This window comes from Phascolarctos cinereus, unplaced genomic scaffold (genome assembly GCF_003287225.1).
Source record: "Phascolarctos cinereus isolate Bilbo 61053 unplaced genomic scaffold, phaCin_HiC Scaffold_4;HRSCAF=312, whole genome shotgun sequence".
NCBI classification, from domain to species: domain Eukaryota; kingdom Metazoa; phylum Chordata; class Mammalia; order Diprotodontia; family Phascolarctidae; genus Phascolarctos; species Phascolarctos cinereus.
This window is the reverse complement of record NW_027555847.1, coordinates 195,770,940-195,787,892: the sequence shown is the minus strand read 5'-3', so window position 1 is coordinate 195,787,892 and position 16,953 is coordinate 195,770,940. Positions and strand designations below refer to the sequence as shown.

Below are 16,953 nucleotides of genomic sequence, written 5' to 3'. Positions count from 1 at the left end.
TGAAGATGAGGAGGCAGTGCATTCTAGTCATAAGAGACAGCCAGTAAAAGCTGAATGATAGAGTATCCTAATATGTGGGGAACAGCAAGGAGGCAAATATCACTGGTGGTTGTGAAGCTTTTTAGATGCCAAATAAAAATTTTATTTTTAATTCTCGAGATAATAGGAAACACTAGAGTTTACTGAGGGAGGGAAGATGACATGGTCACACCTGCAGTTTGGGAAAATCATTGTGGCAACTAAGCTGGGATTGGAGTAGAGAGAGACCTGGAGGGGAAATAGGAAGAAAGAGACAGTGTCAGTAAATATTTATTAAGTTCCTATGTGCCAGTCAGCTAGGTGGCACAGTGGCTAGCGATCTTGGCTTGCAATCAGGAAGACTCACCTTCATGAGTACAAATTTGGCCTCAGATATTTACTAGTTATGTGACCCTGGACAAGTCACTTAATCCTGTTTGCTTAAGTTCCTCTTCTGTAAAAAAAGAGCTGGAGAAGGAAATGGAAAACCACTCCAGTGTCTCTGCCCCCAAATAGGATCACAAAAAGTCAGACACAGCTGAAACAACTGAACAACAACAGATGTGCCAGGTACTGCTAGGCACCGGGAATACAGTGTTTCTGATGATAATGAAATCCAAGGAAGCAGTTGGGTGGGAGGTGATGGGAATTCCTGGGGTGCCATCCTTAAATATGGATGACATAGAGGCTTTGAGGAGCTCTTCAGTGTTCATCCTCCACCCTCTCCAATGTGAGAGAGAGAAGGACCCCAAGGGCAGGAAATACTGAGGAGGCATGAGTTTCCAAGCTGATTTTATCTTGGCAGAATGAGAGAGAGGAAAAAGAGAGGGAAAGGGAGGGAGGATCAGTCTGTTTGAAAAAAAGAAAAGAATGGGTACAAGGATGCATTCAGAGGAATTTGCATATATGAGAAGAAAGACCACCTTCATGTGAGGGGAGGTGATAATGGAAAAAATAACCGAGTGAGATTTGATGAGGAAGGGAAAAGAGAGAGCTCTTAGCAAATGGCCTCTTTTTTTTCTGGTCAAGAATATAGTGAAAACATTCTTAATTGAGAGGGTAGAGGACAGGGTGCAGAGGGAAGCTTGAGGGACCATGAGAATGTTTAGAAAACCTGCTATAGCGAGTGAGATTGCAAATTGACTAGGAAGAAATATAAATTACTTTGCTACATTGAAGACCAAGGTGAAATTAGATAACATAAATTTGTAATGTACTAGACAGTAGGATTTTGTAATATTCTCCAGCTCCATCTTAGCAGCACATTAAGAGCAATGGAAGTAGATTGTGAGAGTAATCATTCGGCAAGGCATGATTAGTTTTAAAGTTGTAAGAGGTTTGAATGCAGAGGGTAGTGTGGAATTGAACATAGGGTCAGGATAGGGAAGGGAGGACAGTGTAGCCAGTTCAAGGGTGATGGCTGGTGAAAACTGGGAGACTGGAAGGATTGGAGGTTACAGTGAGGTTGAATAGGGTTGGAGGTCATAAGGCATAGGGAAAGATGGAATGACTAAAGATTATCATGAAATAAAAGAGTCCCAGAGTTCATGAACGTGGAAAGGGAACACTTATGGGTAGTGACAAGTTCAAGGGTTTCACTGCCTGTGTGCAGCTTGAGTTAAGAGTGGAGGAGGAGGAGGAAGGAAATAATGGGAATTTAGTAGATTCAAGAACTTGGAAGTTAAGGAATTTAACAGCATCAACAATATATACATTTAAGGCCCCTAGTCTGAGGGCAGGAATTAAAGTCAGAGGAGGACTGGGAGCCCAGCAGACACTGACCTCACTGAGGGATGAAGGAAGGAGAATGTCCTGGGGTGTCGATAGATAATACCCTCCAGAATCTAGATTTGTTGTTATTGCTCAGTCATGTTCGACTCTTCATGACCTTGTGGACTGTAGCACACCAGGCCCTTCTATCCTCCACTATATTGAAGTCTGTCCAAGCTCATGTTTGTTGCTTCTATGACACCATTAGTCCATTTCATCCTCTGCCATTCCCATCTCTTTTTGCCTTCAGTCTTTCCCAATATCAGGGTCTTTTCTGGTGAGTCCTTCTTACTATGTGGCCAAAGTATTTAAGTCTTACCTTCAGTATTTGACCATCCAGTGAATAGTCTGAATTAATTTCTTTAAGTGTTAACTGATTTGACTTCCTTGCAGTCCAAGGAACTCTCAGAGTCTTCTCCAGCATCATAATTTGAAAGTATCAATTCTGCAGGGCACAACTTTCCTTATAGTCCAGTTCTCACAGACATACATTGCTCCTGGAAAAACCATAGCTTCGGCCATATGGACCTTTGTCAGCAAAGTGATGTTTCTGCTTTTTAGTGTGTTCTGATTTGTCATAGCTTCCCTGCCAAGGAGCAGGCAACTGCAGGAGACTGCAGTCTCTTATTGCAGTCTCCTTCTGCAGTTGTCTTTGAGCCCAAGAATATAAAATCTGACACTGCTTCCATTTCTTTTCTTCCTGTTTGCCAGGACGTGATGGGACCAGTTGCCGTGATTTTATTTATTTTTTTTTTATGTTAAGCTTCAAACCAACTTTTATATTCTCCTCTTTTCCCTCATCAAGAAGCTTCTTAATTCTAGTTCACTTTCTGCCATCAGAGTAGCATTGTCTGCATATCTGAGATTGTTAATATTTCTTTTTTTATTTTTTCCAGTTACATGTAAAGATATTTTTTAGCATTCATTTTTTAAAAAAAAATTTGAGTCCTAATTTTCTCTCTTTCACCAATCCCTTCCTAAAATGGTATAGGTTATGTATGTACAATCCTGTAAAACATTTTCATATTAGTCATGTTATGAAAAAAAAAACAGTCCAAAAGAACCACGAAAAAAATAAAGTGAAAGTAATATGCTTTGATTTGCATTCAGACTCCATCAGTTCATTCTCTGAATGTGGATAGCATTTTCTATCATGAGTCTTCAGGAATTGTGTTACATCATTGTGTTGCTGAGAAGAGCTAAGTTGTTCATAGTTGATCATGGCATAATGTCGCTGATAACTGTGTACAATGTTTTCCTGTTTCTGCTCACTTCACTTTTCATCAGATCCATTTTTCTGAGATCACTCCACTTACTTGTCATTTTTTAAAAATTATTTAATTTTAGTTTTCAACAATCACTTCCATAAACTTTTGAGTTTTTAATTTTCTCCACCTCCCTCCCCAAAATGCCATAGAATCTGATAGAGGCTCTATATATACATTCCTATTAAACATATTTGTAAAGAAGAATTAGAACCCATAGGAGGAACCACAAGAAGGAAGAAGCAAAACAAAACAGAAGGAAAAAAAAAAGAGCAGATAGTATGCTTCAGTCAGCATTCAAACTCCATAGTTCTTTCTCTGGATGTGGATAGCATTTTCCATCATGAGACTTTTAGAGATGTCTTAGATCCTTGCATTGCTAAGAAGAACTAAGTTTATCAAAGTTAGTCATCGCACCGTGTAGCTGTTACTGTGTACAGTGTTCTCCTGGTTCTGCTCACTTCACTCAACATCAGTCCATACAAGTCTTTCCAGGGTTTTCTGAAGTCTACCTGCTCATCATTTTTTATAGCACAATAATATTCCATTACATTCGTATATCACAACTTGTTCAGCCATTCCCCAATTGATGGGCGGGATGCCTCAATTTCCAATTTTTTGCTACCACACAAAAAAGCTGCTATAAATATTTTTGTACATGTGGATCCTTTTCCTGTTTTTATGATCTCTTTGGGATACTTGCTCGTCATTTCTTATAGCATAATAGTATTCTATTACATTCATATAAAAAGAGCTGCTATACATATTTTTGTACACATAGGTCCTTTTCCCTTTTTTGTGCTCTCTTTGGGCTACAAACCTACTAGTGGTATTGCTGGATCAAAGGGTATGCACAATTTTATGGCTCTTTGGGCATAGTTCCAAATTGCTCTCCAGAATGGTTGCATCAGTCCCAATTTTTCCACATTCTTTTTAATATTTATCATTTTCCTTTTCTGTCATGTTAACTTTAATTCCAGCTTTTGATTCGTCTAGCCTGGCATTTCACTTGATGTATTCTGCAAAAAAGTTAATTAGATAAGGTGACAATATACAGCCTTGTCCTACTCCTTTTGCAACCCTAACCCAATCAGTTGTTCCATGCTGGTTCTGACTGCCGTCTTGGCCTGCATACAGGTTCCTCAGGAAACAAACAAGATGATCTGGTACTCCCATCTCTTTGAAGACTTTCCACATTTTGTTGCGATCCACACAGTCAAAGGCTTTAGTGTAGCCAGTGAAGCAGAAGTAGATGTTTTTTCTGAAACTCCCTTGCTTTCTCCATAATCCAATGAATGTTGGCAATTGGTCTCTAGTTCCTCTGCCTCTTTGAAAATCAGCCTGTTCTTCTGGTAAATTCTCAGTATTACTGAAGCCTAGCTTGTAGAATCTTAAGTGTAACCTTGCTGGCATGTGAAATGAGTACAATTGATTATTTGAACATTTCTTGCATTGCCCTTCTTTAGGATTGGGACACAAATTGATCTTTCCCAATCCAGTGGTCCCTGTTGAGTTTTCCAGATTTGCTGGCAGAATTTTAATAACATCATCATTTAGAATTTTAAATAGCTCGGGTGGAATTCCATCACCTCCACTATCCTTATTGTTAGCAATGCTTCCTAAGACTAACGTGACTTTGTTTCCAAGATATATGGCTGTAGATCAGTAACCACACTACATGGTTATCAGTGATGTTTAGATCTTTCTTACATAGTTCTTTCATGTATTCTTGCCGCCTTTTCTTAATCCCTTATACTGTTAGACAATTAATTGAATAGTGTGGACCCTAAAGGGGAGAAGAAATTGCTGAATTATGATGGTAGAGGAAGGAGTCTAGAAATGGCAGCAGAGAGTAAGAAGTATTCCAACTCCCTCACTAGAAGTAGTGGATTGGAAGCTCAGTGAGGGATGGGAAGTGATATGAGTTTGTATTTTTACTTTGTAAAGTTCCTTACAGTTTTACTAAATCTTTTTTTTTTTTTACTAAATCGCTAGATGACAAAGGAAAACACGTTTTTTTGTTTTGTTTTGTTTTTCTTAAGAGTTGATTTTCACTATTCAGCCATATCTGTTAGATCTAACTTTATCTTGTTCATTTAAGAAAGTATAAGTCATAGTCCCTTATAACCTCCCATTTGTGCCCAGAAAGGGAAATCATTCATGTCAGTCTCTGAGAATTTATGAAGTGAAATTTCACCTAAAATAATTTATCAATTGACCTTTGTTTATATGAATATAAAAATACTAACACTGCTCTAAATTAAGCACTTTTTTGCCCAGGAAAGGCAAGAGAATGTCCAGAAGATTGTATTAGAAGGAACAGAAAGAATGGAAGATCAGGTAAGAAGAATGTATATACCATCAAATGCTAGTGTTACTAAAGAGTTTGTGTGTGGGGAAGGGGGGTGGGGTGCTGCTGGTTCTTTTGATTGACCTAATTAATAGTAAATTTAATTAGTGAGCTTAAAGGAATCATAAAAGAACCTTGGTGGGGAAAAAAATTAAGCAATTTCTACAAAACTAAAGGAATCTATCCAATCATTTTACCCATAAAGTGGAATCTAAGACATAGATCAAGAGTGGGGAGGGGTGGGACAATCAGTATGGGAATAATATCAACCACAGGTGAACACTTTGCCACCTTTATTCTTCTGTTTCTGTGGGGTAAGTTTTAGATAATTTGTTCAGTGGCAGGGCCCAAATCCCCACAGCTGAGACCAATTACATTAAATGTCTGAGACATGGTAAAAGACAAATGTTTCCCTTTGGTTCAAGAGGAAGCATATTTGAAAACTCTAGCTTTGACCTGTACTAATGAGAAATGTTATCTTGAGACAGAGGATAATTTCTTCATTCTTAAAATTCATGTGATTATGTGTAAGCTTCCTTTTGTTTGTAGAAAGAATATTTTATTAGCAGCATAAAGGTCCTGGTATGAGTCCAGGCTTCACTATTTGAAATTACTGATAAAAAGATTTACAGATTATGCTGTCTTTTAGCTTCCGTAGCTATAAAATGTGAAAAGCAGTAGATGTCCTTTTAATTAATTTTTTATATCTCAAGTAATAAATTAGAAATATTAATTTTAAACCAGGCTGTTCATATAATGACGTTTGGCAGTGTATGATAAGCCATAGTTGGCAGGGTGTGACAAATTTAGTTGCTGGAAAAATTAAAATATCTTCGATTAGCACATAAACCTTTAAAAACCTTGAGTGGGAAGCTCATTTTATTTGGCTCTTTTTAATGTTGTCAAGCATTTCTACCAAATGAAAGCATTGTTTTTTGTATTCCTGCTATCTCACCATCCTAGAAAACCTCATTTATCCCTTGCTTTCATTGTTAGTAGTTTCATTACCAAGATCTTCCTGTTTTGCGTGTCTTTTTTGACCTCATTTTACTTTATTGTGTAGGGTCAGAGCATTATTCCAATGCTCACTGGAGAGGTTATTCTTGTAATGGAACTCCTTTCATCTATGAAATCACACAGTGTTCCCGAGGAAATAGATGTAAGTTCATATTTGTATTGTGAAGTCAAAGCGGTGGTACCTTTTCATATTTAGCAAACCTTTTAATTAACAAATACCGATGATAGACTATTAACATTAAGCAGTATCTTTGTAAGGAGAAAAGTCTCTAGCAATTAAATTGACCAATGTAAATTAATCATTTTTGTATTATATTAGATATATTAACTTTACCACTCATACTTTCTGGGAACACAAAAGTTCTAATAATATAATACTTGTTTTTATAATGATAGTGTACAATTCAGATATTATGTTAGAGTTCACTTGTGGACTTTATGGTATATATAGACAGACATTTGTAGTGTCCTTTAGTAATTAGGATAAATCAGCCACTTTGGTTATTGTTCAGAGTCTACATTAAGCACTTTTCAGTTTAAATCTGTGCAGATGATTTTTATCTGAATCTTCTTAGTTAGCAGATTTTTGTTCTCAAATTTCGGAGTATCTTTTAAGCTTTTAAAGAGTAGTAATTTCAGAATCTTTGGTTGGTTAGTGCAGTACCACTAAGAAGCCAAACAGGACAGTGTGGGAACACCCATTGTTACTCTTGTTGATCTAACTCTGAGTTTTAAGGGCTGTCAGACTGTCTTTCTTTGGATGTGGTTAAGAACTGAAAGAGTCAGCTATGTTTATGGAACTTCATTTAACCTGCAGGACCAGCTTTCACAAACATGCTTCTGATTTACTGGTAAATGTAGAAGTGATTATTTCATGGCTTTCTTTGATTCAAAGCAATGACAACAGTATGTTCTTTTAAACCTTCATGCCACAAAATTTAATCATGCATTTTTAAAGCATTTATGTACTGTGCAATCTGCTAAATGTTGGATTAAAATCTTAGGGACAAAAAAAATTCTTTCCATATTATGTTCTAACCTGGTTAATTTATTTTCTTTGCACTTTAGATAGGTGATACAGTACTAAATGATGATGACATTGGGGATAGTTGCCATGAAGGTTTCCTTCTCAAGTAAGAATTTTGTTCATTTCATAAAAGCCAACTAGTTTTTAGTATATAATGTCAAGCTATGTAGATCTTGGTGATGAAAAAAATAGGATGGAAAAACCACCCTTATTTCTCTCCATATTTATTTTCTCCATATTTTTATTTGATCCTTATTATGTCTTTTGATTATTCACAGTTTGGTAGAAGAAACTGAGGTACAGAAGCATTAAGTAAGATTTCTAAGGCCTGACTCTCAATTAGTAGTTGGGTCAGTACCTTCTGTGGCCTCTTTGTTGTATCATCAATCTTATATAAATTAATAATCTTCCCGTTAAATCACCATCCACATAAATTTCAGAACTGTAAGTCCATATAATGGCAAAAGTGGACATGACATTATCTCAGCAGTAGTTAACAGGATTTTACACTATAGCCTTGGATTTTATCATGATTTAAAGCTTTTTCTATTAAAGAATTTTTATGGTTTGCTTTTTGTTTGATTTTCAATGTGTAAAATTGTCTTATTTAGGTAGTAAATCTTCATTTAACTTACAGTGCCATTAGCTCCCACCTGCAGACCTGCGGCTGTTCTATAGTAGTAGGCAGCAGTGCAGATAAAGTGAATAAGGTGAGTCACTTTACATTCAGTGCCTTGTATTAGAATCTTTAGTATTGTCAGTATATTACATACAGTAATTTAAAGATAGGATTTAATGTGTTGCAAAAGCATTTGGAAACAACAGTGTCTGACCAAATTGCTATCATGTATCCTGACAAAAAGTGAGAAGTCATTTCCATTTGCAATTTGACATTTCATAAAAATCATTTTTACTTGACTATGTAAATTACATAAATGCAATTAAGATTTTTTTTATAGTCAGAGACATTTTACCATACTTTCTTCTACTTTATCCGTTTACATTTCCTCCCCCTCCTATTGCATTCCTCTTTCTCTCATTCTAATTCTTTTTTTTAATTCTCTCCTTACTCTTTCCCACTTCCATCTCATCTTTTTTTCTACTTCTTTGAGCCCAAAATTAATCTATCCTGTACATTCTCAGAGGAGAATTGAGGTGTAAATAGCATCATTGCTGTTATGATTGCCCTCATTCCCTCTTATTCTAATGAAGTGAACAAAAGGATCAAATCTATTAGTTTAGTCATTTTCAGAGTTGCTTATTTGTAATAATGGAAGAAGAAAATCACACTAATAATTCAGGTATTCATATTTGGTTTAGAAATATATTGTTTTACATTTTACATATCTTCCTACTTTTTTTTTTTGTTAGGCAAGTTTTTGTTTTTAGGCAGTTGGGGTTAAGTGACTTGCCCAGGTCACACAGCTAGTAAGTGTCAAGTGTTTGGTCTGAGTCCTGATTTGAACTTAGGTCCTCCTGACTTTAGGGCCAGTGCTCTATCCACTGTGCCTCCTCGCTGCCCCCTAAGTCAGTCAAGTATTATGGGGCTATGATGTGACAGGAACCAGGGATTTAAATACAGTGAATGAAATACTACAATAGCTGATATTCTAATATGAGACATTAAAGACTTATATAAGTCTATACAGAAAACATAAAAATAGAATAAATGCAAAGTAGTATTATATGATTGCCTGTTGAGAGTAATTAGATATAAGGTAATCTGAGAGAGAATGCACCAGCAGAGATCGGTCAACAGCCATTTATTAAGTGCTTGCTGTGTGCCAGGCACTATGTTAAGCTGAATCAGGAGAGTTTCAACATAATCCTTTTAAATTTCCTTTGGGAGTACAACCTTTGCTTGCCCAAAAGAAACACGAAAAGAGTGTTTCCAGAAAATCTCAGAACAAGCCCAGATGACAAGGGCTCTCACATCCTTTCATGACTTGAGCAAGCCAGTGGAAATGGAAGCTAATGGAACTATTAAAACTCTCTATAGTACCAGTCAATGAACCAATATATATTAGTCAGTTCAAACATTTTGAAAATAATGAAATGAAATAACCCACTGAGTTATTTTTTTATGGCTATTAAAACCATGCAGAAATAACACCTCCCTGTCAACTGCCTAAAACATGCTCCAGTAACTTTTTCACAACAAAAATTTCCAAATCCTAGCCAGTGGCCCATTTTTTTCAACCAAATTTGATAGAACAAAATTTCACTACTATAAAAAGCATTGGACCAGATTAGCCCTTTAGTGGTCCTTTTAGTTGAATTTTACTCGCATAAATCTCAGAAGTGATCTTTCAATGTACCTAGCTTTGCTATATATTTCTAGAAAATTTCATTTTTCTGAAATGAATTTGCCACGGCAGGTGAGGCAACTTGGAAGTAGACTGAAGTATTGGAAACATAGTACTCTTTTTGGATTTATCAGTAAATAAAACTTAAATCTCTAGTCAAGATTTCTTTCTTTAGTGAACCAGTGGCCTTTTTATTATATTTATATTTTTTTTCCTGTTGAAATCCTCTTGTTTTACAGATAGTGAGGACGTTGTGCCTTTTTCTGACTCCTTCAGAACGAAAGTGCTCCAGACTTTGTAGGAATGAGTCTTCATTTAAATATGAATCCGGATTATTTGTACAGGGTCTTCTCAAGGTACAGCCTGTGCCCTTTTCTACAAAATGAAATCCCAAATCATTTTGGAAACTCACTAAAAATATGTACTATTTTATGTGTTAGGATATAAATTTTTTAAAAATCTATTAATTTATTTGTTTGTTTGTTTGTTTCATTGTGGAATGTATTGCAGGGAATGTAGTCTCTACAAAACCACTATTCCCAGCCTAAAGTATATGTCCTGGGATATGTTGATTGTACAGTCAGTGGAACACCACGGTATGCTCCCTCCACTATCAGTACTCCGCATATAACTACTCAGTGTTTTTGTTATACCCAGGTTGCAAAAACTATTACAAAAGTAAATTCATTTTTGTTTCTTTGATTTGAAAGAAAATTTCCATTAATTTACACAGCTTAAATTGGAAAATTTCATTTTTTTTCTTGAGCAAACTTAAGTAGTTTTGCTATTTCTAAGTTTATACCACCTTGAATATTAACAGAAAATAAAGCTGTTTACTATATAAATTTTAATTTCTTTGTATTTTTAAAATTATTTCACTTCTCTTTTTCTGCATTTCAAGGATAGAGTGAACAATAAAGGACCAAAGACCTAAATTTTGAAGTAATTATTTGGATGCTTAATTACACTAGAATAATCAGAGATGCAGTACCATTGTTTATTGCTTGGAATCTTTTTTACTGTGGTGAAATTATCAATAAGATATAAAGTAACAACTTGTATATTGTTCTGAGACTTTTATTCTGTCCTAGGGTTGCTTTCCTGAGGATGCAAACAAAGGAAAATTAAAAAAAAAAGAGGGGAAGGGGAAGGATAAAGAACAAATGCATATATAACATTGTGCCTATCCGACATGGAAACTTTTACAAGCATCACACTGGGTACTCACAATGACAGAACTTAAATGGTGACTACTTCTTGGGAACAATAAAACCACAAACTTGATTTGTACAAATTTATCAAAATATAAAAATACATACACGTTTGGAAAGTAATCAGTTGAAAGATTTAATGGTCTTTCTTTAGTACCCTCTCCTGATCATAAAACCATAGGACTTGTAGAGCTGGAAGAAACCTCAGAAATCATTTGATCTATTCTCTTTTCTGTGTATCTCTGCCTGCCCAATTCCTGCTCATTCTTCAAGGTTGAATCAGTTGCTGTTTCTTCCCTGGTCTCAATCCCATCTAACAACACACCCACACCCACACCCTATTTTATACCTCACTTTGTCCTTCTTATTGTATTATGGTTAGTTGCATAAATAGGCTAACCCTTCCACCAGACCATAGAGGACAAGAAGCAGCATGGTATAAAGAAAAGACCATTGCATTTGGAGACAGAGAACCTGGATATATTTTTTTTTCCTACTTAGTAGTTGTTTGATCTTGGTGAAGTCTCTTAAAACTCTTAGGGCTTACATTTCTTCATCTGTCAAATGAGGGGACTGGTCCAGATGAATTGTAACACTACTTCCTGCTCTGAATCCCCTGATCCAATAATATCTTTATCCCCCACAATGCTTAGTTTAGTATATTAATTCAGTAATTGCTAAATGAGTGAATGAATGTTTGCAATCAAAACCTGACTCTAGAGAGGCAAAGTGACTTTTCCACAGGCATCTAGACAGTGCATCTAGGCCTTCTGAGGCATAATGTAGCGCCCTTGCTCTTTGTGTCAGTTTCCATCATGTAAGAGAAAAAAAGCCTCATCTATTAATAAGTTAAATATTAAGGATTTGGGGTGTGATGGAAGGAATTGATATGGAAAGAGCATGGTTGGAATTATCTTTGTTGTTGTTTTTGTTTGTTTTGTTTTGTTTTGTTTTGCAAGGCAGTCGTGGTTAAGTGACTTGGCCAGGTCACACAGCTAAATGAGTCTGAGTCAGATTTGAACTTAGGTTCAACTCCAGGACAGGTGCTCTATCCACTGCGCCACCTAGCTGCCCCTTGAGTTATCTTAGAAAAAGATAATTTTTCAAAAATGGGAGTCGTAACTAAAAAGAAGTATAATAGGCTTTTTTGGTAGCTCTTTGAAAGTTTGGAAAATTTTGTCATCATGTTTATTTATGAATATTTTATAGAACAGGGGAAAATCACAATGCTGAAAAAATCTGAAAGCATGGGAAATTTATCTAAAATTTTCGTAGTAAGTTTAATTTATCTTTTATTGTGACAGGATTCCACTGGAAGTTTTGTGCTGCCCTTCCGACAAGTCATGTATGCCCCATATCCCACTACACACATAGATGTGGATGTTAATACAGTGAAACAGATGCCACCCTGTCACGAACATATTTATAACCAGCGTCGTTACATGAGATCAGAGCTGACTGCATTTTGGAGAGCCACTTCAGAAGAAGACGTGGCTCAGGATACAATTATCTATACAGATGAAAACTTCACTCCCGATTTGTATGTAATGGCTTCCAAATTATACTCAATATTGCTCTATCTCCACAAACGTAATTATTAACTTGTGTGCTAGAATGCTAGAATTTAGAATCTAAATGCATAAAATTCAAATAATGTGTTCAAAAGAAAAGGAACATGATTAATGATGTTTGAAGGAACATTTTCTAAGTTAAATGGACCTGTTTTTCCTGTTATCATTGTCTTTTTTTTACCCCTTGAATGGTTCAAATTAGCCCTTTGAAATGACAGTAGTATTAATATTAATTTAATTAGCTTGGTAAATAAACAAAAAGACTGAATTCTGGCTATTTTTATCCTGAAGAAAGCATGCAATATACTCTGGACATAATGCAAAATACATTGCAATAAATAAGTGTAGCGCTGAGGCTCTTTTTTTGTATTTTACAGTGAATTATTTTTTGTGTACCATTTTACTCATTCCCATTATAGGATATGGCTTTTAAGTTAAATGAAAATCCATGATTGTGAAATTGTAGGTTGAGTATTTTTTTCCCAAGTAGAAAAATGGTGACTCTGAAAATAGATGATAATGACCATCATGGAGAAAATCTAAATAACACTGAAAATAAGAGAATTACAGTATAGCTTTCATCTTTTAATCTTTCAGATGTTATCATTTTCTTTATGAATGCAACTGTTCATCGGATTAAATTGTCTAGACCAGCGATAATGGAAAGAAAGAAGATTCAAGTTCAGGTTACCTGAAAACTTATCCAGAAAAATGATTTCTCCATTTACTCATGTCAGGAAGTGTAGAGCTACAGTAATGTTATTCCATGTCACTATGATTGACCTGGCAAAATAGCGCACTGATGTCTAAGATGTAGACATAGAAAGTGCAGAACTTAATCACCATCTCATTGACCCCTTATCTCATATACAGCTTTCATTGAGACCAGCAGACAAATAAGAGCACACTTTGTTTTAGCTCCAGTGTTTCTTGCAGTTTCCCTAAAGTAGTATCAGTAATTGATTCAGTTTATCAGGTTGCCTTAAGACACCTACCTAGTGCTACCTAGTGTCTTAGAAATGAAAATACCGATATCTAAGTAAACCACTGAACTATACAGCCAAGCATGAGAAGTGCTAATTTTGCTACTCAGTCACTTTTCTTCTGCCAACATGTCTGCAAACCTCTCACTTCTCTGCTTTGTTATTTTCTAGACTACAGTGAATCTGACATACTCTCCTATTACTTCTGCTGATGTTATTTTTCTCCCTACCACCCTGACTTTTAATCCATACTCCCATTTTGTTAGTACTTTTCTTTTTCTTTTAGTTTCTTACTCTTTATTAAATGCTCCCTTTCTGACCTGAGTCTAACTGGATTCTGATAAATTCATTGAAAAAGAGTAAAATATTTTCCTGATTTCTTAGCCAGGTATAAGCCAAGGTGGAGGATATTTTACTCTCTAATTTTCATAATATACATCAGTTGATCATACTCCCCAAACATACCCTAACAGAAATATAGGGATAGTTGAAGTTATGTTATGTTAAAGAAATCCCAGTACCCTGTCCTATAGTACCATGTCAGTCTTCCTTTGCACTCCTTATTTCACATTATTTCCTTCCCGAACCTGATTATAAAGAGTTACTAATTTATATGAGCAAATTTATTTATAGGTTGTTAGAACCAATGATTACTTTAATTAACTGCCTATATTTTAGAGATGGTCTCTGTTTTCAGAGACAAGTTATAGTAATCCAAGTAGTGATTTGACGCTAGTAGAAAGAAGAAAATGAACTGACCTGAAAGTTTCTATGGGAAATAAGTCCCTTAAATTACAGATTATAAATCAGGTTAAGTTCCTAAAAACTAGATTTCTTTTCTCTTCCTACCATCCATGAGCTATTTCTCTTTGTTACCATTTTTTAACAGTCTGATTTATATTCTGTCTTTATGCTGTCTTCCCAGGAATGTTTTTCAAGATGTCCTACACAGAGACACACTAGTAAAAGCCTTCCTGGATCAGGTAATAGTTGAATTGGAAATCAACAAGAATAAAGTATTTTCTTATTTAATATAGGCTAAAGTATTTTCTTATTTAATGTAGGCTTCCATTATCTTTGTTATATCATCCATTGCAAACTGAAATTGTATTTTTAATGTTGTTCTTTCTAAATAGCATCAAACTGATTTTATTCTTCAGTACTACTGGAAAACCTGTAGAGAATTATGAAAAAACTGGTGTTCTCACATCTACTGTTATGTGTTTTAATTACAGACACACTGACTATAGATTATAATGCTAAAAATTACTGGCTTTTGATTCAATTGAAATAATTAAGTAGACATGTAAGTAGGTTTCTTACCCTAGATTTTTCCTGGTTAAACCACCTGTTATGGGCCAGGCATTGTGATAGGTTATGGGAATATAAAGATAACAAATGAAATTGTCCCTGTCTTCAAGGAGCTTGCATATGTGGGGGAGAAATAACATATACACACATAAATAAATACAAAATTAAAAAATAATAAGATAACAGAGTGGGAAAAGGCATGAGATGGAAGGAAAGTGTTCTGTTTGAAGAATACCAAGACCAGTTCAACTGGACCATTTAATGCATTAAAAAAGGTAAAAAGGTTTGAGTCACGGTGTAAATGTTTTAAATGTCTTTGGATTCTATCCCTAGACGTAAGAGGGAACACCTAGAGTTTATCAAGCAGACAAGTGACTTGATCAGATCTGTGCTTTAGGAAATTTACTTTCACAGCTCTCTGGAGGATGGATTGGAGAAGGGAAAGACTTGAGGCAAGTGGACCCATCAGGGCTATTACAGTAATCCACGAAAGAGTTCATAAGGGCTTGAATTAGATTGAGGAAAGAGACAGAAAGAGAGAAGCAAGAGATAATGTGAAGGGAGAATCATTCAGCAAGCAGTTACTAAGCACCTATTATGCACCAGGCATTGTTCTAAGTGCTAGGGATGAAAGAAAGGTAAAAGAATCTTCTCTGATTGTAATATGCATTAGAAACTTTGTTGGAGAAGAATTTTAAAGGCTCTCTTTTGCTCTGTCAAATCAATTTTGGGGGTAGAATCAGCAAGCAAACATGATGGAGTCTCAGTCATTTCCATCTTCAGTCAGTTGTTTGACAGAAAAGATAGGGTCTGTCATAGAACACTTTTTAAAAGCTGCCTGTTCCCTTTTATATTTTCAAAGATTCCTTATATATATATACGTGTGTATGTGTGTGTGTGTGTGTGTGTAATATGTAGACCAGTCTCACAAAATGAGAAAGGCATTTCAGTTGGTAATTATTAAAGTTCATTTGATTAAGTTCATTGAGTAATATAGTCCTTCTCACCACTTCCCACTCTCCTGTTTCTTTAATATTTTCCTTTCACTATAAGGTCTTTTTTTTTCCTTTCTTTTTTTTTTTTAAATTTTAGGCAGTTGGGGTTAAGTGACTTGCCCAAGGTCTCACAGCTAGTAAGTGTCAAGTGTTTGGTCTGAGGCTGGATGAACTCAGGTCCTCCTGACTTCAGGGCTGGTGCTCTATCCGCTGCGCCACCTAGCAGCCCCATTACTGCAAGGTCTTTTAGGACTGTTAACTTAATGTTTTCAAGATCAGCCATTCTTCCTGATTTCATTATCTTCAGCACCATTTCACTTTCCTCATATTGCAAAATTGGAAATTCAAATGTAGGTCAGTTGTCATTGATGAGAAAATATATCATTATAAAAATGTTTACAGAGTTATTCTGAATAGTCTATTTGTTGTCCTTTTGACAGCTTTAGAAATTTATGGCATTCAGATACCTGTTGACTTATTCACAATAAAGTTGATGACTTTTGTCCCAATCCATTTGGCCCTTTTTTTACTCAACTTTTCCCAAGTGAATAGTTAGACTAAACTCTTGAGTGATTATTGATCTCATTTAGAAGGCTTTGCACAGTGTCAGACCAATGTCATGTGTAAATCAGAGCTATCTGGAGGATCTAGTTATCCACAGGAACTCCTTCCTCTTCCATTTGGACTCTATGGTCAACATTTCCATGTCCTTGGCATTATGAGGGTATATTTGGCAAGAATGTCTCCTTGCCTATGCCTTGTTTCTGCTGTTACATCATTCAAGGAATCTTGAATGATTTTGACATATAAGAGGCCCTTTTGGATCCATTGTACTTTATACAATAGTACATGTATATAATTTACGAATAAGAAAATACATAGAGTACATGTACAAACGTTTTTTATTGACAGGGATATATACTTTTTTAAAAAAAGGCTTAGAGATAGCTAGGTGGCACAGTGGATAGAGCACCAGCCCTGGAGTCAAGAGGACCTGAGTTCAAATCCTGCCTCAGACACTTGAAACTAGCTGTGTAACCCTGGGCAAGTCACTTTACCCCACTGCCTAGCAAAAAAAAAAAAAGGCTTGGAGACTACATGGCTGGCCAGTCCATATATTACTTTCATA

General features: G+C 35.6%; 1 protein-coding gene across 12 annotated transcripts in view; it reads left to right on the top strand.

Annotated features, from left to right (window-relative positions):
• The window catches only part of C9orf72 (C9orf72-SMCR8 complex subunit), a 47,202-nt gene that overhangs the window by 23,379 nt on the left and 6,870 nt on the right, over window positions 1–16,953 (top strand). For 11 of the 12 annotated variants that reach the window (XM_020973024.2, XM_078152843.1, XM_020973029.1 and 8 more), the window contains 7 exons: window positions 5,334–5,393; window positions 6,467–6,562; window positions 7,489–7,553; window positions 8,085–8,157; window positions 9,993–10,109; window positions 12,269–12,504; window positions 14,444–14,501. In XM_020973024.2, the coding sequence (XP_020828683.1) occupies window positions 5,334–5,393; window positions 6,467–6,562; window positions 7,489–7,553; window positions 8,085–8,157; window positions 9,993–10,109; window positions 12,269–12,504; window positions 14,444–14,501 (705 nt within the window). Of the gene's footprint in view, window positions 1–5,333; window positions 5,394–6,466; window positions 6,563–7,488; window positions 7,558–8,084; window positions 8,158–9,992; window positions 10,110–12,268; window positions 12,505–14,443; window positions 14,502–16,953 lie in introns of those variants that run through there. The other variant, XM_078152844.1, reaches the window with a different exon arrangement.